The sequence below is a fragment of the Coregonus lavaretus genome, assembly GCF_964263955.1.
Source record: "Coregonus lavaretus genome assembly, chromosome: 36".
In the NCBI taxonomy this organism is placed as follows: Eukaryota; Metazoa; Chordata; class Actinopteri; order Salmoniformes; family Salmonidae; genus Coregonus; species Coregonus lavaretus.
Window position 1 is genome coordinate 15,166,210 of NC_140023.1, and position 25,132 is coordinate 15,191,341.

The window sequence follows — 25,132 nt, forward strand, 5'->3', positions numbered from 1 at the left end:
GTGAGCTAAGGCTCTGTTTAGCCTATACTGGGTCTCTGAGTTCACATACCTTTATAACTCTCGGCTGCAGTCACTCCAAACACAGGGTCACCAGTGGGGACACTGCCTCTCCCAGCTGGACACATCTGGGAAAACTGATCTGTTGAAGAGGTAGACAAGAAAATGTGTAATATGTAATGTGTGTGTGTGTGTGTGTGTGTGTGTGTGTGTGTGTGTGTGTGTGTGTGTGTGTGTGTGTGTGTTTGTTTATGTGTGTGCTTCCTCACCAGTGCCCTGGATGGGGCAGGGGTGCACCTCACAGTTGTCCCCCCAGCCTGCCCCCAGCGTACAGCAGCACTCCTCTATGGTGACACTGCTGGTCAGCACGTTCTCACACAGGTTCTCATCATTGAGGTTGTAGTAGCACTCCTTCCTCTCCACTGACGAGGCTGTATGGGGAACAACACTTTACTACACAGAAATAGATCAAGGATAGTGTTCAGGAATATCGACCTGTCGTGCGAGTGAACGAGTAACGTTTTAGTGACAACAATGGGTTAACCCAGGACGGATGAGTCTCTCTCTCTCTGTGACATTTCCCACGCAGGAGTGTAAACTGAGACTTTTAGAGCCTGCTGGAGAGATAAGGCACATGATGAATGTGATCAGCCTGGTTTCCCCTAAACCCTCCACACGCAAGCAAACACACACACTGTGGTTTCTGTCTCATTGTTTTGTGCTCTGTGAATGCCTCCGATAATTACAGATCACCAGAGATTCATATCCAATTGCCCTCTCAGAAAACCCCAGCTTTTATTGCTACAACATGGAAATGGCCTTTTACATTCTTCTAAAGCAATCATACTATTACGTAACGTCTGCTGTTGTGAGCACAGAGCATGCTCTAATTCCTAACATTACGCAATTATAAACTATCCTCCTTAAATATTTGGGACTGTTTTCAGATGTAACAGAGAACATACTCTACTTGAGGTGATTTGGTTAAGTCTGACAAGAAGCCTAGGTTCATGTAGAGCTTTGGGACCCTACCTAAAGCCCTGTCCTACAGTATACATCCACCAGACAGACACACAGCTCTGTTTCTCATTAGAGTTTTACACTCAAGCAGAGATAAGGGAGTCCCCGAACGTGGGTCCTCCAGGCATGCAGAGGAAGCCCTAACCCGGGGCCCCGGTGTTAACCACAGAACTAGGCCCCCTCATTCATCAGAACACCACTCCACTCAAATTGAACAACACAGTGTTAAAGGTTAATATGGTCCTCTGAGACAATGCACTCAACATTCACTATACAGTCTTATTAATTTAGGGGGATTGACACACTGGAATTTCACGATCACCACTAATGTGTGGATTTGAATGAACCATGTAACTTTGGAGACTTCTAAACCCTCCATCACCCCCTTTATCTGAGGTCAACTTTATTCAATTCTAAATTTAAACTATTTTTAAAATGTAAAAGCTTTCTATCAACTAGAGGGTCTTCATTTATGTTCAGGCAATGTGTGGGTCACCTGTGGGAGCGGGACTGCACTTGGCGGTCATCTGGTTGTACTCCTGGTCCTCGTCGGGGCACATACACAGGAAGGAGCCCTCCACGTTCTCACACAGGGCCTCGCCACACACACCGCTCAGCAGATCACACTCATTCACATCTGCAGGGAGAACACAACACCTTGGTTAGCGGTTAGCACTAATGAGCATGGTTAGCAACCTTCCATCTCATTCAGGTAATGCCTCAGATATGTGGCTTGTGTAGCCTTATTCACTGGGACAAGTAGCTGATAAAGACAAATGAAGATACTAAGTGACGTACTGTATGGGGAGTGCAGTGAAAAACCTTTGGAAATTGATTTATCTTAAGCAAAACACTCAAATATCTATTTCACACTCTAATAACATGTCTGTTTTCCTTTGACCTGGCTGTGGTTATACATGTGCATCCATCCATGTAAGTCTCCCAGTTATGAACGAACGTGCAGAGAAAACATCAACAGTTATGAACGAACGTGCAGAGAAAACATCAACCCGGAAGTGGAGCTTAATGTAAAAAGACAACAAAGCCGTCTGGTTCCTACATGCTCTGATCTGCTCCGTATCCCCAACACCCTGTCCAATACTTCACACCGGGGTGTGGGCCAGTTTGTCAATGAGCTAGAAAGTGTTAAGGAGAGAGCAGGGAGGAAGAGAGTGGGTGCGTCGCAATAGGGGAGTACTAAAAGGGGGTGGGCCAGTCCAGAATTACAATGGAAAAGGCAGATTTTGCCTCATAAGAGATTACATTTAAACATATTTCACGGCCTTTCCTGCTCAGCAGAATGGGACGACCGCAAAGTACATTTGGAGGATAATTTTTTCTCCATTTCAGTGGATTCTGTCCCATTAAATATTTTATATACCAGCTTATATACCACAATTTGGCTATACATTACAACTCCACTGCCCAGCCAATGGAAATGATTTCATATGTAAACAGAGAGAAATGCTGAGCTACAGTATAGTATAGCTAGATAGGTTAGTGGGAAGAAGGATTGGCTACATATACTGAGTGTACAAAACATTATGAACTTTCCATGACACAGACTGACCAGGTGAATCCAGGTGAAAGCTATGATCCCTTATTGATGTCACTTGTTAAATCTAACTTCAATCAGTGTAGATGAAGGGGAGGAGACAGGTAAAAGAATGATTGTTAAGCCTTGAGACAATTGAGACATGGATTGTGTATGTGTGCCATTCAGAGCGTGAATGGGCAAGACAAAATATTTAAGTGCCTTTGAACGGGGTATGGTAGTAGGTGTCAGGCGCACCGGTTTGAGTGTGTCAAGAACTGCAACGATGCTGGGTTTTTCACGCTCAACAGTTTCCCATGTGCATCAAGAATGGTCCACCACCCAAAGGACATCCAGCCAACTTGACTCAACTGTGGGAAGCCTTGGAGTCAACATGGGCCAGCATCTCTGTCGAACGCTTTCGACACCTTGTAGAGTCCATGCCCCAACAAACTGAGGCTGTTCTGAGGGCAAAAGGGGGGGTGCAAGTCAATATTAGGAAGGTGATCTTAATGTTTTGTACACTCAGTGTACAACTTATTTTTATGTACGCAGAGGCAACTTCCCAGCCTCTCTCTCGCTCTCTTTCCTCCTCTCTTCTCCTCCCCCTCCCCCCGTGGTATGTGACTGGGCAGAAATAGCCAGTCACATGAGCCAGAGAGACTATCATTGTGTGATTCAGAGCACAGATGGCTTGGCATATTCGCCCACAATGGCCGCCATCGCATATATCTGCCACCACAGATCGAAAAGCTCATTAACAGCCCAGGTACATAATGCAGGAAGCAGACAAAAATAGTCCCCCCCTCCTCTCCCCCCTCTAGTTATAAGCCTTCCTTGTCGCTCGGCTCAAAGCATCCCGGTACTGAGGAGAATCTATAATTAATTTGTGACATTAAAACCTGCTGCTGCTTTTCTGGTTTCAGCACGCACCACGCTGCCCTCATTAAAACCTGGTCTGTCTGGCTTGACCCTGAAGCACCTTGTTCGCTATGCACAGTCATCGTCTGGGTTCAGCCACAACCTCTACCCCAGCCTCAGTCCAGCAGAATCAGAAAAAGCACAGCTGTTTCCTTTTTGATCTTGTTTAAAGTTGTAGCTAGCTGGACTAGAGGGAGAGAGAGGGAGTACCAACAATGAAACGTGTCACATAAATCACTTGACAAATGAAAGGACACAGACAGATAGGCTACGTTGTTTGATTCCCAGTCTTGAGAATATGTAACAAACAGGTAAATAAACTCCAAAACGGCTTCTTTATCTGGGAAGCAGAAATCAATCTGAGAGGCTCAGTGGTGCGTCTGTCTGGGTGTAACCAGAGATTGGGAGAGGAGAGGAGGAGAGGAGGGGTTGGCGGTTGACCACTTCCGGTAGCATGGTGGGTGGGGGGCAGGGGGCGAGACCATCTGTGCAAGCCACAGCAGAGTGATGGGCTGGCAGGAGAACAGAGGTAGCTGGCTGTACAAGGCTGGGGTGGGACCCACCAACACTTGCCAAGGTACAGAGTGTGTATGAGAGAAAGAAAGCAAGAGAGACCGTAAGTTTACGTGACTGTGTGTGTGTGTGTGTGTGTGTGTGCACGTACGTGCGTGTGTGTGTATGTGTGTGTGTTGCAGGGAGTGCATGTGTGTGTAAAAGTGTTTGTGTAGGTGTATGAATGTGTACGTGTGTGCGTGCGTGTGTGTGTATGTGTTGCAGGGAGTGTGTGTGTGTATGTTGCAGGGAGTGCATGTGTGTGTAAAAGTGTTTGTGTAAGTGTATGAATGTGTACGTGTGTGCGTGTGTATGTGCGCACAGGTCAGAGAGGTCTGGCTGAAGAAAGTATTTTATCAGCTTCAATATGAGAGTGCCTGCGACCCACTTTCAGGGCCCTGACAGGCCTTTCTGCAGGAGGAAATTGGAATAGATGGGAACTGCATGGGCCCAGTTAAGGAAACCACTAAGACAAACGAGCTCCAATTCTTCAGCTTGTCCAAAAACATGAACTCACTGGTTCTCTATCTGATTATGATCCCCCACTCCCTCAAACCCCCTCAAACTGTGAGAATGAAATTGAGAGTAACAAAACAAATGGCATTCTGAGCTCTTTTGATAGAGTGAGCACTGGTTTTCTGTGGGTCTGTGGAAGAATGCCCTTGATGTCCCCTGGCTTGGCTGAGGAAGACATCAGTCCAAGGCGATGGGGTTGTCTGGGGTTTGATTTGGTATCAGGGATGGATTTTCTGACAGAACACTCTCACCTTTGAATCCACTGCAGCCCGGGGCTGAAATGAAAGCCATGCATCACTGATAGCGAACCACCACAGCCCAGCCCTGACCAGAAAAAGCTATTGACTGAGAAATAACCTGGTCGACCACACATACAGTACACTACATCTATAGTTGTGTAAACTATAGATCCGATTCTGACAACTCCAGTATTGAAACAAGTCAAATCAAAAGGCAAAATATGAAATCAAAATCTCTGTCTTATAGTCAATCTTTCTCTTCAGCGGGGATAAGCAGACAGGAACCAGAGGCCTGGACTCATACTGACAGACAGCAGCCATACAGCTTTACAGCTCTCCATTACTTTCACTGCAACGGTGTGTGTGCCTGTGAGTGTGTGTATGCGTGAGACATCAGAGTCTAAGCTCCAGTGCATTTTCCAAACTTAGGGTCTGAGGAGCACTGCAGACACAGTGGGATATATTTAATACATAACAGAGCTACAACTTCAAATTGAATGAAAATAAATGGTCACATCAATCAAATGTCTTGCGACACGTCTGCCATCTTATTTTCATGCAAAGAGGGAAACTACACATTTTTAAACTACAAATTTGAGAGAAGACAGGAGTATTTTAAGTTATATCAACCTGCATCAATATGACCCACACCATATCATCACATGCAAGTCTTTCATGACATATGATTTCATATCTACAATGCTTACACTATCTTTAAGAGAAGCATAAAGCATACATTTCTAGCACTGCCACCGCCAACAAACTTCAGAGGAAAATAGCTGTCAGGAAAATACACTCAATCATACTTCCTATTGCTTTGCATGGACGAATTCATGTTTATACTTGGCTAAAGGCTACAGTAGTTGCCACTGAATGAGAAAATAAATCTCATTTTAAGATTAAAAGGTTACTCTTGGTATTCTAGGTTGACAGATATAGCCATGGCAGACTACCCAGCATATCCATAATAGAAGTGAGCTGTCATTCAGTCGTCATGACAACACTGCTGGAGTTGTCTCAAGAAGGGAGCAGAAGTTTTAGCCATCAACGCTAGCAGTTTGGTTTTAAGAGTGTTCCGATGCTTTCAGCAGGACACTTACACTGAAAATAATGAAGGTTCTTAAATGGTTAGAACTCTTGCCCAATAAAGAACCTTTGAGTTAAGTTGGGGATTCTCAACGTGGCATCTACGGTTCTTCAGAATTCTAAAAGGTTCTTGAAATGTATGGAAGCCCTTTCATAGCACACAGCAAATTGGCCAGTGTTAAAGGGGCAGTGCAGTCAAAAACGTGATATCAAAAAAATATATATATATATATTTCCACACTATGAGGTCGAAATTACACTCTGAAATTGTGAAAATGATGGCCTTTTAGTGTAGAAAAAAAACGGCTGGAATTTTAGCCTGTTTGGGTGGAATGGCGTTTTTGGCCCACAGCATGATATTAGAGTTCTCATCGGGCCTGAAAAGTTGAGCCCGGTCAACCCAAGCCCGGTGAGCTGAAGCCCGGGCTTCCGACGTCACAGAAATTAAATTAGCCCGAACGCCAAAAAAAGCCTGATATATAGAAAACAGTATATTGAGTTAAACTGGTGTTGAGAAGAATGCAGCCATTGGGCCTAGAAAAAGCACAGAGAGAGGAAAACTCACATTAGTTAAGAATGGCGAAAATATTGGAACAAAGTAGGCTAATACAATTGAAGGCATTAATCAAATTCTTGCTTATAGGCCTACTGAAACTCCCAAAGTCATTTCCAACCGTTATACTAATTTAAAGCAATAGTTGTGTATGGCCACCTAGATGATCATTTCAGCACTGTTTTGATTGGGACAGCGCCATCGTGCTGCTTTGAGACAAGCATGGGGGACTTTTGGTTTTCACTGAATCCCAGTTTTGATATTTGGTAACAATTAGGCTGGGTAAATGTTAACTAAGTTGAGTTGAGTGAGTGCTCATGATCATTTTTATTCTAGTTTGCTCATATGAACATTTTGCTAGCATGTTATGTAGCTTAACAAGTGGATTTTGTGCTTCACTTGCGTAGTAGCCTGTCCTACTGCCGAGTCTCGACCAAAAGCCTGTGACTTGTCTGATAATCAATCAATGTAATTTTGTTTCACTGAATCTCTGTCTGTATATTTGGTTAATTGAACTCTGGTTGGATAAGTGGAAGTGGTAGCTCATTTATTCGTTTGTTCATCTATCCCTGATCAGAAACATTTAGCATGCAATAATGTAGCCTAAATCAAGTGTAGCCCATTATTTTGCTCTTGACTCACATACAGTGAATTCTGAAAGTATACAGACCCATTTTTCCACATTTTGTTACGTTACAGTCTTATTCTAAAATTGATTTAATTGTTTTTTTCCCCCTCAATCTACTCACAATACCCCATAATGACAAAGCAAAAACAGGTTTTTATAAAATATTCCAAAAAATATAAAAGAAACTGAAATATCACATTTATATTAGTATTCAGACCCTTTACTCAATAATTTGTTGAAGTACCTTTGGCAGCGATTACAGCCTTGAGTCTTCTTGGGTATGACGCTACAAGCTTGGCCACCTGTATTTGGGGAGTTTCTCCCATTCTTCTCTGCAGGTTCTCTCAAGCTCTGTCAGGTTGGATTGGGAGCGTTGCCACACAGCTATTTTCTCTCCAGAGATGTTAGATCGGGATCAAGCCTGGGCTCTGGCTGGGCCTCTCAAGGACATTCAGAGACTTGTCCCAAAGCCACTCCTGCGTTGTTTTGGCTGTTTGCTTAGGGTTGTTGTCCTGTTGGAAGGTGAACCTTTGCCCCAGTCTGAGGTCCTGAGCGCTCTCGAGCAGGTTTTCATCAAGGATCTCTCTGTACTTTCCTCCGTTCATCTTTGCCTCGATCCTGACTAGTCTTCCAGTCCTTGCCGCTGAAAAACATCCCCACAGCATGATGCTGGTACCACCTTGCTTCATCGTAGGGATGGTGCCAGGTTTCCTCAGATGTGACGCTTGGCATTCAGGCCAAAGAGTTCAATCTTAGTTTCATCAGACCAGAGAATCTTGTTTCTCATGGTCTGAGAGTCCTTTAGGTGCCTTTTGGCAAACTCCAAGCGGGCTGTCATGTGCCTTTTACTGAGGAATGGCCACTTTACCATAAAGGCCTGATTGGTGGAGTGCTGCAGAGATGGTTATCCTTCTGGATGGTTCTCCCATCTCCACAGAGGAACTCTGGAGCTCTGTCAGAGTGACAATCGGGTTCTTGATCACCTCCCTGACCAAGGCCCTTCTCCCCGATTTGCTCAGTTTGGCCGGGCGGCCAGCTCTAGGAAGAGTCTTGGTGGTTCCAAACTTCTTCCATTTAAGAATGATGGAGGCCACAGTGTTCTTGGGGACCTTCAATGCTGCAGAAATGTTTTAGTACCCTTCCCCAGATCTGTGCCTCGACACAATCCTGTCTTGGAGCTCTACGGACAATTCCTTTGACCTCATGGCTTGGTTTCTGACATGCACTGTCAACTGTGGGACCTTATATAGACAGGTGTGTGCCTTTCCAAATCATGTCCAATCAATTGAATTTACCACAGGTGGTCTCCAATCAAGTTGTAGAAACATCTCAAGGATGATCAATGGAAACAGGATGCACCTGAGCTCAATTTCAAGTCTCATAGCTAAGGGTCTGAATACTTATGTAAATAAGGTATTTCTGTTTTTTATTTGTAATACATTTGCCCAAATGTCTAAAAACCTATTTTCGCTTAGTCATTATGGGGTATTGTGTGTAGATTGATGAGGGAATTTTTTTAATTTAATCCATTTTAGAATAAGGCTGTATCGTAACAAAATGTGGAAAAAGTGAAGGCGTCTGAATACTTTCCAAATGCACTGTAGTAGCCTTATATAATCTATCCACCAACGAGCTGTAAGAGCACATCCTGTTTTATCTGTCTTAATGTTACATCAATGTAATTAATTAATCAATCAATCATTCATTCATTCATGTCATTACATAGAATACGAGTCATTCATGACTTTAAATATTTAAAAAACGTTTATTTTGAAATGAAATAACAAAGAGAGCCTTGAATAATAAAACAATAAGTAAATAACTAGATTTTCTGCCAAACCTCCATTTGAATAATCGCTCAAAAGCCCCGTGTTTTGAATGCATGTTTGATTAGGAAAACATTTGGATCATTTATGGGTCTACTTTTGATAGTTGCAAGGTCCAGCAAGGCGCATTAGCAGGGCAGTCATAGGGTGTATTTTGTTTGGATGTATCGGCGTTACCAGATGCCATTGGAATATGGCTGTCGTGGTCTTGTGCATCATCATTCTTCTGAGTGCACTCCAGCCCATTCGTATCACAATTTGAAACATTTCAATCATTCGAAAATAAGTTTCATCATGGCCACAAATTTCTCCGGCCCAGCCAATATTGGAATCCTGGCGCCACTAGTTTCTGCAGCTGCTGCGGCTGAGAGCCATAGTAGGCTAAAAGGTGCGCAGACAAACCGTTTTTTTTCTTAACACAGCACGGCAAGCCTGAAACCCGCCCAGGCCCCGTCGGATTCGGTCTAAGAACTCGACATGACATCACAATCTGATCTGGTTATTCTGACCAATGACCCAGTCATCTTTTATTTGCATATTTATCCTCCTACTTTGAAGGGGTAAGCGGGATAGGCTGTAGTCTAGAGTCTAGACGATTCTATCCGCCAATCAGGGCTGTGTATGTAAAGATATTTACATTTGTATCAACACACCCACACAATCAGATTGAGATTTCAATGGCAAAAGGAAGCTCAGGGAATTTAATGATTAATTAAATTAATTAAATAAACACACTCAGTGATTTATTAGAGTGATGATTTCAAAATAAAATTAAAGAGACTGTATGGGGGCTTTAACTAGTGTTGATTTTTCAGTGTAACATTTGTAGTGTTGATTCAGGTAAAGATTTAAATTAACACTCAGTGGTATAAAATAACCTCAGTGTTGGTCTTAATAACCAGAGTTGAACCAAAACCACAGCCATCATTATCATATTACCCAGTATGCTCTATTGCAGGTTGATTTTTGAATTGTTTGTTTCAATTCCTATGTTTTTGCATGTACATTGATTGATTTATTAATCTTATGCTACTCAAATATAAATAACATATATTTTTCTAAACTAATCCAATCTGTTACTTGGACCCGTTACTGAAATTTTTGTTCCAGTTTAGATACTTTAGGTAATCTCATATCTTAGTCTTCCCAACCTTGGCAGTCATTCTGAATGCAGGTTGCAGGGGAATAGAAATTCCAAATGTTGGATATCCCCACTCTGGCTGGATTCCAACAGGAATTACACATCACTTTGCAAGCCAGCATAATGTTACTTGCAGGCCTGATGTGGCCTTTAAACCATGAGTTTCAGGCCACTGTATTAAGGTAATAGGCCCTCAAAATAAGGCCTTATGAAATATGTATTGTATTGTCTTAAAGAATTTGATGATAACATATTCACTTTGGATCTCACTTGGTGAAGGCCCAGGACTGAAAATTAATGAATGCAACAACCATGTGTCTGTCACTAGCAAACACAGTCATAAGTGGAACTGGTAACTCTAAAATTCACTCGAAAGGCACAATGGAAATATGCCAATAAGACTCAACACGCTACAGCTTGGCTATTCAATTCCTGTTCTTGAGGGCCCCAACATTTCTGGTTTTTGTTTCTACATGGATTTTCGTATGGTTTTTCAAAGAACCATCTCATTTAAGGTTATTCAGAGAACCTAAAATGGTTCCCCTATGGCCCTCAAACTCAACTCTGGACCTCAATGTTTTTTCATTGTTCTCTTCTAATCAGGGACTGATTTAGACCTGGGACACCAGGTGGGTGCAGTTCATTGTCAGGTAGAACAGAAAACCAGCAGGCTCTGGACCTCGTAGGGTAATAGTCGAATAACGTGCCCTATCGCATCGCATTGAATAACCTTATTTGGTTCCAACTTGAACCTTTATTTGAGTGTAGAGGAAAACCTTGTAACTTCCTTGCAAATAATTAGCACCTACTGTATATCATCAACCCACACACATGGACAGACATAAAAGAGATGCTTCTGAATATTTGACAAAAAATATATCAAATGATATGCCACTGAGAATTAGTCAGTGACTTTGTATTAAGTCAAAACAGGTGCCAACTGTTCAGTATATATTAGCACATAGATGTACTAAAGACTATACCAGATGTTCTTTTAAGAAACAGACCTAGACTTGCCCTTGTCATACACTACTGTCTTCATTCCTTCCATTGCCTTCCTGGTACATTTCTGTAACCCCCTCCCCACACTGACAAACCCCACTCCTACTCACCCACACAGCCAAGGCCCTCCTGGGACTCCTGGTAGCCCCGGTCACACAGGCAGCGGAAGGATCCGACCGTGTTCTCACAGAAGCCGTGGCTGCCACACACCGTGGCGTTGACGTTGCACTCATCAATATCTGCAGAACGAGGAGGAGAAGGGTCAAGGTTTAGGTAGCTGTTGTTCTATACCGTCTCAGTGGCAGAGGTGGTTCCTCAATTAGGACCAGTTGACCCACAGAACAGCAGAAGCCTACACCCACTGAGCTGCAGTGGAACTAGTCTCAAGTTTGAAGCACATCTCTCATTGGTGTCATTTTTTATGAGTATGAGCATCCAGACAGTTATATTAAATTAATTAAATATTAAATATTTGCTGTGTCCAGAGTTGAGGCAAAGCAGTAAAGTACAGTATACCATGAGCACACAGAGGCAAGGCCAAAAGAAATGAAAAAAGTGTGTGTATGTTTGCATGCACATGTACACTACCGGTCAAACGTTTTAGAACACCTACTCATTCAAAGGTTTTTCTTTATTTTTTTACTATTTTCTACATGGTAGAATAATAGTGAAGACATCAAAACTATTAAATAACACATATGGAATCATGTAGTAACCAAAAACGTGTTAAACAAATAATATATTTTTTAATATATTTTATATTCGCGATTCTTCAAATAGCCACCCTTTGCCTTGATGACAGCTTTGCACACTCTTGGCGTTCTCTCAACCAACTTTATGAGGTAGTCACTTGGAATGCATTTCAATTAACAGGTGTGCCTCCTTAAAAGTTAATTTGTGCAATTTCTTTCCTCCTTAATGTGTTTGAGCCAATCAGTTGTGTTGTGACAAGGTAGGGGTGGTATACAGAACATAGCCCTATTTGGTAAAATGGCAAGAACAGCTCAAATAAGCAAAGAGAAACGACAGTCCATCATTACTTTAAGACATGAAGGTCAGTCAATACGGAACATTTCAAGAACTTTGAAAGTTTCTTCAAGTACAGTCGCAAAAACCATCAAGCGCTATGATGAAACTGGCTCTCATGAGGACCGCCACAGGAAAGGAAGACCCAGAGTTACCTCTGTTGCAGAGGATAAGTTCATTACATTTACATTTACATTTTAGTCATTTAGCAGACGCTCTTATCCAGAGCGACTTACAGTTAGTGAGTGCATACATTATTATTTTTTCATACTGGCCCCCGTGGGAATCGAACCCACAACCCTGGCGTTGCAAACGCCATGCTCTACCAACTGAGCTACATCCCTGCCGGCCATTCCCTCACCTACCCTGGACGACGCTGGGCCAATTGTGCGCCGCCCCGTGGGTCTCACGGTCGCGGCCGGCTACAACAGAGCTTGGATTCGAACCAGGATCTCTAGTGGCACAGCTAGCACTGCGATGCAGAGCCTTAGACCACTGCGCCACTCGCACTCGGGAGTTACCAGCCTCAGAAATTGCAGCCCAAATAAATGCTTCACAGAGTTCAGGTAACAGACACATCTCAACATCAACTGTTCAGAAGAGACTGTGAGAATCAGGCCTTGATTGTCGAATTGGTCCTCTGTAGCTCAATTGGTAGAGCATGGTGCTTGTAACGCCAGGGTAGTGGGTTCGATCCCAGGGACCACCCATACAAAAAAAATGTATGCACACATGACTGTAAGTCGCTTTGTATAAAAGCGTCTGCTAAATGGCATATTATATTATATTATAAACCACTACTAAAGGACACCAATAAGAAGAAGAGACTTGCTTGGGCCAAGAAACACGAGCAATGGATATTAGGCCGGTGGAAATTTGTCCTTTGGTCTAGAGTCCAAATTGGAGATTTTTGTACCAACCGCCGTGTCTTTGTGAGATGCGGTGTGGGTGAACGGATGATCTCCGCATGTGTATTTCCCACCGTAAAGCACGGAGGAGGTGTTGTTATGGTGTGGGGGTGCTTTGCTGGTGACACTGTCTGTGATTTATTTAGAATTCTAGGCACACTTAACCAGCATGGCTACCACAGCATTCTGCAGCGATACGCCATCCCATCTGGTTTGGGCTTAGTGGGACTATTATTCGTTTTTCAACAGGACAATGACCCAACACACCTCCAGGCTGTGTAAGGGCTATTTTACCAAGAAGGAGAGTGACGGAGTGCTGCATCAGATGACCTGGCCTCCACAATCCCCCGACCTCAACCCAATTGAGATGGTTTGGGATGAGGCGGACCGCAGAGTGAAGGAAAAGCAGCCAACAAGTGCTCAGCATATGTGGGAACTCCTTCAAGACTGTTGGAAAAGCATTCCAGGTGTAGTCCCCTGTAGCTCAGTTGGTAGAGCATGGCGCTTGCAACGCCAGGGTTGTGGGTTCGTTTCCCACGGGGGGCCAGTATGAAAATGTATGCACTCACTAACTGTAAGTCGCTCTGGATAAGAGCGTCTGCTAAAATGACAAAAAAAAAAGAAGAAAAAAGCTGGTTGAGAGAATGCCAAGAGTGTGCAAAGCTGTCATCAAGGCAAAGGGTGGCTATTTGAAGAATCGCAAATATAAAATGTATATATATTTGTTTAACACTTTTTTGGTTACTACATGATTCCATATGTGTTATTTCATAGTTTTGATGTCTTCACTATTATTCTACAATGTAGAATAATAGTAAAAATTAAGAAAAACCCTTGAATGAGTAGGTGTTCTAAAACATTTGACCGGTAGTGTACTGTGTGTGTGTGTGTGTGTGTACTGTGTGTGTGTGTGTGTGTGTGTGTGTTTGTACATTAGACTCCACACCCTGCGAAAACTGTAATAAATATGCTCAAATATTAACACAGAAGAACACTAGGAAAATCATGGAGAGCGGTAGACAAAACATGTCTCACATAAACGTCCTCTTGTCTTGGCTGAGCTGGGCAAAGGTGTTCTATGGGGTTGAAGTCAGGGCTCTGTGCAGGCTAGTCAAGTTCTTCCACACCGATTTCGACAAACCATTTCTGTATGGACCTCACTTTGTGCACGGGGGCATTGTCATACTGAAACAGGAAAGGGCCTTCCCCAAACTGTTGCCACAAAGTTGGAAGCACAGAATCGTCTAGAATGTAATTGTATGCTGTAGCGTTAAGATGTACCTTTACTGGAACTAAGGGGCCTAGCCCGAACCATGAAAAACAGCCCCAGACCATTATTCCTCCTCCACAAAACTTTACAGTTGGCACTATGCATTTGGGCAGGTAGCGTTCTCCTGGCATCTGCCAAATCCAGATTTGTCCATCGGACTACCAGATGGTGAAGCGTGATTTATCACTCCAGAGAACGCGTTTCCACTGCTCCAGAGTCCAATGGCGGCGAGCTTTACACCACTCCAGCCAACGCTTGGCATTGCACATGGTGATCTTAGGCTTGGTGCGGCTGCTCGGCCATGGAAACCCATTTCATGAAGCTCCCGAGAAACAGTTGTGCTGAAGTTGCTTCCAGAGGCAGTTTGGAACTCGGTAGTGAGTGTTGCAACTGAGGACAGATGATTTTTACGCGCTTCTGCGGTCCCGTTATGTGAGCTTGTGTGGCCTAACACTTCGCGGCTGAGCCGTTGTTGCTCCTAAACATTTCCACTTCACAATAACAGCACTTACAGTTGACCGGTGCACCTCTGGCAGGGCAGAAATGTTATGAACTGACTTGTTTGAAAAGTGGCATCCTATGACGGTACCACATTGAATGTCACTGAGCTCTTCAGTAAGGCCATTCTACTGCCAATGCTTGTCTATGTAGTTTGCATGGCTGTGTGCTCGATTTTATACACCTGTCAGCAACGGGTGTGGCTGAAATAGCTGAATCCACTAATTTGGAGGGATGTCCACATACATTTGATTATATAGTGTACATGTACAGGAGTGAAGCCAAGTTGATTCTTTGTAGTGCTCACTGTCTACCAAAAGCAGTTGATAGGACAGAACAAAAATGCATGTAGATGGATGGGGAATGGTATGGAAAGGTGTGTTGATGGGTGAGGGGGTAAGGTGAGTTTTGATGGATGGATGGAGGAGGGTAAGATGAGATACATGGGTGGAAGAGGAGTGCATGACAAGACACTTGATTGGCACTTTAGTATTTTAAAGCGAAGGATTGGATGGGGCGACATCTGAAAGTTTGCAGGGCTATGGCTGCCCTCAAGATGCCCCCATGATGCTGACTCACCCACACAGATGCCCTCTGGGCCATGGTTGTGTCCGGGGGGGCAGTCCACCACACACCTATAGGAGCCCTCCGTGTTCTCACACTGCCACGCCCCACAGATACTCTGCCCCAACTCTGAACACTCATCGATATCTGGGAGAGCACAGAACCACAGTACCCCAGTCAAAACCCAGATAAACACCTATACACCCCACTGAACTGAACACAGTAGCGATGTTTGAATTGTAGTCTTCAGGATATCACCATCGGCATATAGAATGATGGGATATGTAGTTGTGTGACAGAGAGTGTTACCAACCCAGGCAAGTGTCAGTGTCTGCCTGCAGGCGGTAGCCACTGTCACACTGGCATCTGTAGGAACCCTGGCTGTTCTCACAGGAGCTGCCAACACACCTGGTGCCATCCGAGCACTCATCCACGTCTGCAAAGAAACACACATGTACACACACGCACACTCAGCATACCGGTATGCCCCATATGCCAACAAAAAAACATTCTCAAGGGGTGTTTGAAACAAACATCCAACAGTTGAAGACTTGGATGCCCTTGGATATCCTGAATGTCCGTTGACCGAGACTCATAGAAAAAGCTTAACGTTATCAGAGCCAGAGATGAAAGAGACAGAGAGAGAGAGACAACCACAGAAGCAGATGTGACAGGCCACAGCAGGTTTCATCTTCCTCTTGATCTATGCTGGACACAATTCAATCTAGATGTCAAACAGGCCCTCCCTGGAGCCCAACCATCCTTCTTCTTGGGTCAGACCATCCTTTGGCTGTTACAGGGGTGGACAGTCTATGGCCCCTTGGGGGTATTACAGTACTAAAGCTAAGCTGGGGTCTGGGTAGAAGAGCTGTGGGCCTGGACCCCTGTGCTTTGATTGTGGTCCAGGCCTCAGTCCCAGTCTGCTCCTCAGCTGTGGTTCTGCTGGTCCAAGATAAACAGGGGTAGTGGTGGGCTGAGCTGGAGGGACTGAGCTGGGGGGCGCTGAGGTGTTTTATGGCCTATTGCTGGTTCACTGGGCCCATGTTCCCAGGATTAAACAAGGTCGTGGCCCCACCTCAGGGGGGCCTATTGTGGAGACATGTTCAGGCTGAAAACATGTTTATACCACAGGGAGAAGGGGAGAGGAGAACTCCCCTAACAGTAAATGCTATTTCCTCTGCTTGCCTCCTTTTGCCTTGGGAGGATCATATGTCTGTCTATAGCTAATTGGAATCCCAACCCTCAGCCTCAGTGATGGCACCTGCAAAAGTAATCTGCTGTTAACTCTGCTGAAGGATGACCTGTTGGACAGCTTTACAGACTTGTACAACATGCAAGATGCTCACGTACTATGGAGCATCCGCCTAATTCATTTCCTTAGTGAATACTATCGTAGTTGTAATTGCTTATGTTGTCCAGAACTCCATAAGTACACTACCGTTCAAATGTTTGGGGTCACTTAGAAATGTCCTTATTTTAGAAAGAAAAGCAATTTGTTTGTCCATTAAAATAACATCAAAATGATCAGAAATACAGTGTAGACATTGTTAATGTTGTAAATGGCTATTGTAGCTGGAAACGGCTGATTTTTAATGGAATATCTACATAGGCGTACAGAGGCCCATTATCAGCAACCATCAGTCCTGTGTTCCAATGGCACATTGTGTTTGCTAATCCAAGTTTATCATTTAAAAAAGGCTAATTGATCATTAGAAAACCCTTTTGCAATTATGTTAGCACAGCTGAAAACTGTTGTGCTGATTAAAGAAGCAATAAAACTTGAGACTAGTTGAGTATCTGGAGCATCAGCAATTGTGGGTTCGATTACAGGCTCAAAATGGCCAGAAAAAAAGAACTTTCTTCTGAAACTCGTCAGTCTATTCTTGTTCTGAGAAATGAAGGCTATTCCATGCGAGAAATTGCCAAGAAACTGAAGATCTCGTACAACACTGTGTACTACTCCCTTCACAGAACAGCGCAAACTGGCTCTAACCAGAATAGAAAGAGGAGTGGGATGCCCCGGTGCACAACTGAGCAAGAGGACAAATACATTAGAGTGTCTGGTTTGAGAAACAGACGCCTCACAGGTCCTCAACAGGCATCTTCATTAAATAGTACCCGCAAAACACCAGTCTCAACGTCAACAGTGAAGAGGCGACTCCGGGATGCTGACCTTCTAGGCAAAGCTGCAAAGAAAAAGCCATATCTCAGACTGGCCAATAAAAATAAAAGATTAAGATGGGCAAAAGAACACAGACACTGGATAGAGGAAGATTGGAAAAAAGTGTTACGGACAGACGAATCGAAGTTTGAGGTGTTCGGATCACAAAGAAGAACATTTGTGAGACGCAGACCAAATTATGGAGGCAATGCGATGGTCTGGGGGTGCTTTGGTGGTGGTAAAGTGGGAGATTTGTACAGGGTAAAAGGGATCTTGAAGAAGGAAGGCTATCACGCCATTTTGCAACGCCATGCCATACCCTGTGGACGGCGCTTGATTGGAGTCCATTTCCTCCTACAACAGGACAATGACCCAAAGCACAGCTCCAAACTATGTAAGAACTATTTCGGGAAGAAGCAGTCAGCTGGTATTTTGTCTATAATGGAGAGGCCAGTACAGTCACCGGATCTCAACCCTATTGAGCTGTTGTGGGAGCAGCTTGACCGTATGGTACGTAAGAAGTGCCCATCAAGCCAATCCAACTTGTGGGAGGTGCTTCAGGAAGCATGGGGTGAAATCTCTTCAGATTACCTCAACAAATTGACAACTAGAATGCCAAAGGTCTGCAAGGCTGTAATTGCTGCAAATGGAGGATTCTTTGACGAAAGCAAAGTTTGAAGGACACAATTATTATTTCAATTAAAAATCATTATTTCTAACCTTGTCAATGACTACATGTACTATTCATTTTGCTATATTTCCTATTCAAACTCATTTCATGTATGTTTTCATGGAAAACAAGGACATTTCTAAGTGACCCCAAACTTTTGAACGGTAGTGTATGTATGTATGCCTGCCCGCCCACACGCACACACACACGCACACGGAAGACCTCACTGACTAAGCCTGAGCTCCTGCATAAATCAGGAGTGACAGAGTACAGGAGAAAATATTCCTCCTTGTCTAGACAGCGAGCTCAAAGGCTTCCTTCTCTGTTTTTTCTCTTTTTTTACTGCAGGAAAGGGCATTTAAAACAACTCTGGCATGGGGCAAGACTCCTGGCATGAAGGTCTTTGGTGGAAAAATAGCAGAAGCCATATGTGAAAGAAATTAAAGCCACTCTCTTCCAGGAGCAACAAGGCATCGGCAGGGAGAGAGACAGTGCCAGCAGAGCGGAGGGAACATGCGGCATGAGACGGAGGCGTTAGACAAGCATCCGACTAACATCGTATAAATGTCAGATAAACATCAGTTGAACCAGAGAAAACCACAACCAAACATGGGACTGCTATCAATCAAACCACCGCTTAAGAACTGATGTTGTGGAAAGATTGTGTGTGTGTGTGTGTGTGTGTGTGTGTGTGTGTGTGTGTGTGTGTGTGTGTGTAAACGCTAATCGCCATTCACGGCCATTCGCAGTGAAAAAAAAACAGTCCCTATATCAGGGTTCTTCAATTCCGGTCCTGGAGGGCCGAAACACCTCTGTTTTTCATCCTCTCCTTCTAATCAGGGGCTAATTCAGACCTGGGAAACCATGTGAGTGCAATTAACTACCAGGTAGAAATAAAAAACAGAAGTGTTTCGGCCCTCCAGGACCGGAATTGAAGAACCCTGCCCTATATTATCAATGCACTTTTCTGCGATAGGTGGGTAAATGAGTCGACAAAATAAAAAAGATGCTTACGTGCATTTTTCCTCTACTACACCTCTGCATGTGGATGCAAGAAAGAGTGACGTGAGAGAGTGGGTGAGAGAGTGAGTGAATGAATGACTGGGTGAAGAAAATGAGTCACTGAATCAGTGAGCAGCCTCCTAACACTTATAACCACTCTACCTCTGCTTATATTACATTTCACCAGGCCTCTTGGTCCATAAAAACTCTGCTACAACAACTACAGATCACTGGAAGAGGCAGTGTGTCATATTATTGTGTGGCCTACCTTCACAGGTGTGTGTGTCCTGGCTGGCAGCGAAGCCACTCTCACAGACACAGTAGAAGGAGCCCTCAGCGTTGAGACACTCCCCGTGTGGGGAACACAGCTCCGGGTCGTCCAGACATTCATCAACATCTGAAGGGGACAGCCAGACCAAGGCACAGGTGTGAGGTCATTCAACATGACACACCAGGGAAAGGAGGAGGGAGGGAGGGTGATACAGGACAGAGGCTTGTTAACTGTTGCAGGTGCCTAAGTCTCTGATTCCTCCATACACACGCATACACATGTATAATGAAGAACGACATCAGCATTACCACAGGCCGGGGAGATATGTGACATCACCTGGCCTCTCGGCTTCCCTGGCACGCTCACATGATGTGGGTGTGTGTATGTCAGAATAGGTTAACGTATTGGTGAGTGTGTTCAGGTGCATGTCTGTGTGTTTGTGTGTGTATAGGCATATAAAATGATTGCATCAAAGAGAGTGTGAAGGTGTCTGTGTCTGTTTGCATCTATGTCAGTGTGTGTGTGTGTGTGTGTGTGTGTGTGTGTGTGTGTGTGTGTGTGTGTGTGTGTGTGTGTGTGTGTGTGTGTGTGTGTCTTTGCATGTATGTTTTGAGTACGTGAGGGAGTGAGTGGCCTATACCTAGACAGCTGGTGCCGTTGATCTGCTGGTAGCCCTGGGGGCAGATGCAGTGGTAGGAGCCCATGTTGTTGACACACTGGCCCACACTGTCACAGGGCATGGTCAGCTCCTGGCACTCATCCACATCTGCAAACAAAGGGACAGCTTTCAATGCAGGCAACACACACACACGCATATACACATAATGCGCGCACAGATACACACACAAGCATGGACGCACACAGACACTATGCTTTATGGGAATATTGAGGATCTGTTCGACTGGTGGGTGAGTCTGTTTAAGGATTTGAATTAGGGTAGCTAGATATGTTCTATGATGTGTTTGTGGGATTCATAAAACAGAAATACACTGGATTTTATTCCCCTGAATCATCAACAAGCCTGAACATCTGACAACAATACAAGTTCAACAATCACACAAAAGAGAGTGTTATAAATACACTACCGGTCAAAAGTTTTAGAACACCTACTCATTCAAGGGTTTTTCTTTATTTTTACTATTATTCTACATTGTAGAATAATAGTGAAGACATCAAAACTATGAAATAACACATATGGAATCATGTAGTAACCAAAAAAGGGTTAAACAAATATATATATATATATTTTATATTTGCGATTCTTCAAATAGCCACCCTTTGCCTTGATGACAGCTTTGCACACTCTTGGCATTCTCTCAACCAGCTTCACCTGGAATGCTTTTCCAACAGTCTTGAAGGAGTTCCCACATATGCTGAGCACTTGTTGGCTGCTTTTCCTTCACTCTGCGGTCCGACCATCTCAATTGGGTTGAGGTCGGGGGATTGTGGAGGCCAGGTCATCTGATGCAGCACTCAATCACTCTCCTTCTTGGTAAAATAGCCCTTACACAGCCTGGAGGTGTGTTGGGTCATTGCCCTGTTGAAAAACTAATGATAGTCCCACTAAGCCCAAACCAGATGGGATGGTGTATCGCTGCAGAATGCTGTGGTAGCCATGCTGGTTAAGTGTGCCTAGAATTCTAAATAAATCACAGACAGTGTCACCAGCAAAGCACCCCCACACCACCTCCTCCATGCTTTACGGTGGGAAATACACATGCAGAGATCATCCGTTCACCCACACCGCGTCTCACAAAGACACGCGGTTGGATCCAAAAATCTCCAATTTGGACTCTAGACCAAAGGACAAATTTCCACCGGTCTAATGTCCATTGCTAGTGTTTCTTGGCCCAAGCAAGTCTCTTCTTCTTATTGGTGTCCTTTAGTAGTGGTTTCTTTGCAGCAATTCGACAATCAAGGCCTGATTCACACAGTCTCTTCTGAACAGTTGATGTTGAGATGTGTCTGTTACCTGAACTCTGTGAAGCATTTATTTGGGCTGCAATTTCTGAGGCTGGTAACTCTAATGAACTTATCCTCTGCAGCAGAGGTAACTCTGGGTCTTCCTTTCCTGTGGCGGTCCTCATGAGAGCCAGTTTCATCATAGCGCTTGATGGTTTTTGCGACTGTACTTGAAGAAACTTTCAAAGTTCTTGAAATGTTCCGTATTGACTGACCTTCATGTCTTAAAGTAATGATGGACTGTCGTTTCTCTTTGCTTATTTGAGCTGTTCTTGCCATTTTACCAAATAGGGCTATCTTCTGTATACCACCCCTACCTTGTCACAACATAACTGATTGGCTCAAACACATTAAGGAGGAAAGAAATTCCACAAATTAACTTTTAAGGAGGCACACCTGTTAATTGAAATGCATTCCAGGTGACTACCTCATAAAGTTGGTTGAGAGAACGCCAAGAGTGTGCAAAGCTGTCATCAAGGCAAAGGGTGGCTATTTGAAGAATCGCAAATATAAAATATATTGTGATTTGTTTAACACGTTTTTGGTTACTACATGATTCCATATGTGTTATTTCATAGTTTTGATGTCTTCACTATTATTCTACCATGTAGAAAATAGTAAAAAATAAAGAAAAACCCTTGAATGAGTAGGTGTTCTAAAACTTTTGACCGGTAGTGTAAATCGGTGTATTGATACATTAAATGATAAAAAATACATTCAATTAGATTAACAATATTGATACCATGTTCAGAAATCCAATCTTCTGAATCATTATCACATTATAATACACACGGAGTGTACAAACCATTAAGAACACCTTCCTAATATTGAGGGATGCTGGCCCATGTTGACTCCAATGCTTCCAATGTGGTCCTCTGTAGCTCAGCTGGTAGAGCACGGCGCTTGTAACGCCAAAGTAGTGGGTTCGATCCCCGGGACCACCCATACACAAAAATGTATGCACGCATGACTGTAAGTCGCTTTGGATAAAAGCGTCTGCTAAATGGCATATTATTATTTATTTATTATTCCCACAGTTGTGTCAAGTTGGCTGGATGTCCTTTAGGTGGTGGACCATTCTTGATACACATGGGAAACTGTTGAGCATGAAAAACCCAGCAGCGTTGCAGCTCTTCACACAAACCTGTGCACCTGGCACCTACTACCATACCCCGTTCAAAGGCACTTAAATATTTTGTCTTGCCCATTCACCCTTTGAATGGCACACATACACAATCCATGTCTCAATTGTCTCAAGGCTTAAAAATCCTTCTTTAACCTGTCTCCTCCCCTTCATCTACAGTGATTGAAGTGGAATTAACAAGTGGCATGAATATGAGATAATAGCTTTCACCTGGATTCACCTGGTCAGTCTATGTCATGGAAAGAGCAGGTGTTCATAATGTTTTGTACACTCAGTGTATGTTTTAAGAACTTTCTTCAGATCTATCTAAACACAGTTAACTCCAATGTGTCTCAAACATCCACAGCACAGTAGGACATTGTACTGAATGAGTGTGTAATTGTGTATGTGAGGGTGTAATTGTATGAGCAAGTGTACAATGGTATGAGTCAATGTATAATGGTGTAAGTCAGTCTGTAATGGTAAGAGTCAGATGGTAGTGAGAGTCTTACCGTCACACTGGTCCCTTGCTGCAGAAGCCCTGAAGCCGGGCCCACAGTTACAGAGGAAAGAGCCCTCAGTGTTTTGGCAGTGCCCCCTGGTACACACCTGCTCATCCTGGCACTCATCCACATCTGGGGCACAACACACAACACCGTCAGGCAAAACCATCACACAAACCATCACACAAAAACAGTAAGGTTCAGGTGCTGCACTGAGGATTCTAAGATGTTTCACTAAAGTTAATAACATCCAACATGGCCCATTCCTATTTGAGGCTGAGAATAGGCATAAGAAGAGGAGTAATATGTCTAGCACATCAAACATATTATTAAGTCTATTATTAAGAAATAATAAAACTTTAAATAATGTCAATTTAATGCAACAGGTGTGTTCACAAAGTATTGTCAATGCTGTAGGACTTTCTACCGCATCTTGAATGCCCGTTGTGTCCTCACATTGAATAAGTAATATTTTGATACACAGACTTCCTGAGCAAGGTAGCAGAGAGAGAATTCTTCTCATTTCAGGTGTGAGGGCAAAGTGGGCCAGGTGAACAGCGAGGGATATTGATGTGGTGTATTGGGAGAAATACAGTTGAAGTCGGAAGTTTACATACACCTTAGCCAAATACATTTAAACTCAGTTTTTCACAATTCCTGACATTTAATCCTAGTAAAAATTCCCTGTTTTAGGTCAGTTAGGAACACCACTTTATTTTAAGAATGTGCAATGTCAGAATAATAGTAGAGAGAATGATTTATTTAAGCTTTTATTTATTTCATCACATTCAGAACTTTACATACACTCAATTAGTATTTGGTAGCATTGCCTTTAAATTGTTTAACTTGGGTCAAACGTTTTGGGTAGCCTTCCACAAGCTTCCCACAATAAGTTGGGTGAATTTTGGCCCATTCCTCCTGACAGAGCTGGTATAACTGAGTCAGGTTTGTAGGCCTCCTTGCTCGCACACGCTTTTTCAGTTCTGCCTACACATTTTCTATAGGATTGAGGGCAGGGCTTTGTGATGGCCACTCCAATACCTTGACTTTGTTGTCCTTAAGCCATTTTGCCACAACTTTGGAAGTATGCTTGTGGTCATTGTCCATTTGGAAGACCCATTTGCAACCAAGCTTTAACTTCCTTACTGATGTCTTGAGATGTTGCTTCAATATAGCCACATAATTTTCCTTCCTCATGATGCCATCTATTTTGTGAAGTGCACCAGTCCCTCCTGCAGCAAAGCACCCCCACAGCATGATGCTGCCACCCCTGTGCTTCACGGTTGGGATGGTGTTCTTCGGCTTGTAAGCTTCCCCCTTTTTCCTCCAAACATAACGATGGTCATTATGGCCAAACAGTTCTATTTTTGTTTCATCAGACCAGAGGACATTTCTCCAAAAAGTACGATCTTTGTCCCCATGTGCAGTTGCAAACCGTAGTCTGGCTTTTTTATGGCGGTTTTGGAGCAGTGGCTTCTTCTTTGCTGAGCGGCCTTTCAGGTTATGTCTATATATATCACTTGTTTTACTGTGGATATAGATACTTTTGTACCTGTTTCCTCCAGCATCTTCACAAGGTCCTTTGCTGTTGTTCTGGGATTTATTTGCACTTTTCGCACCAAAGTACGCTCATCTCTAGGAGACAGAATGCGTCTCCTTCCTGAGCGGTATGACGGCTGCGTGGTCCCATGGGGTTTATACTTGCGTACTATTGCTTGTACAGATGAACGTGGTACGTTCAGGCGTTTGGAAATTGCTCCCAAGGATGAACCAGACTTGTGGAGGTCTACCAATTTTTTTCTGAGGTCTTGGCTGATTTCTTTTTTTTTTCTCCCATGAGGTCAAGCAAAGAGTCACTGAGTTTGAAGGTAGGCCTTGAATTACATTCACAGGTACACCTCCAATTGACTCAAATTATGTCAATTAGCCTATCAGAAGCTTCTAAAGCCATGACATCATTTTCTAGAATTTTCCAAGCTGTTTAAAAGCACAGTCAACTTAGTGTATGTAAACTTCTGACCCACTGGAATTGTGATACAGTGAATTAAAAGTGAAATAATCTGTCTGTAAACAATTGTTGGAAAAAGTACCTGTGTCATGCACAAAGTAGATGTCCTAACCGACTTGCCAAAACTATAGTTTGTTAACAAGACATTTGT

At 43.5% G+C, this 25,132-nt stretch overlaps 1 protein-coding gene across 1 annotated transcript in view; it reads right to left on the reverse strand.

Moving 5' to 3' along the window:
- The window catches only part of LOC311110871 (latent-transforming growth factor beta-binding protein 1-like), a 154,240-nt gene that overhangs the window by 25,516 nt on the left and 103,592 nt on the right, over nucleotides 1-25,132 (reverse strand). Inside the window, exons 20-28 of the mRNA XM_084153471.1 lie at nucleotides 22,983-23,105; nucleotides 20,026-20,151; nucleotides 19,383-19,511; nucleotides 15,595-15,717; nucleotides 15,297-15,428; nucleotides 11,126-11,254; nucleotides 1,514-1,654; nucleotides 267-428; nucleotides 50-139 (exon numbers count right to left, since the gene is read on the reverse strand). Of these exons, the coding sequence (XP_084009597.1) occupies nucleotides 50-139; nucleotides 267-428; nucleotides 1,514-1,654; nucleotides 11,126-11,254; nucleotides 15,297-15,428; nucleotides 15,595-15,717; nucleotides 19,383-19,511; nucleotides 20,026-20,151; nucleotides 22,983-23,105 (1,155 nt within the window). The remainder of the gene's footprint in view (nucleotides 1-49; nucleotides 140-266; nucleotides 429-1,513; nucleotides 1,655-11,125; nucleotides 11,255-15,296; nucleotides 15,429-15,594; nucleotides 15,718-19,382; nucleotides 19,512-20,025; nucleotides 20,152-22,982; nucleotides 23,106-25,132) is intronic.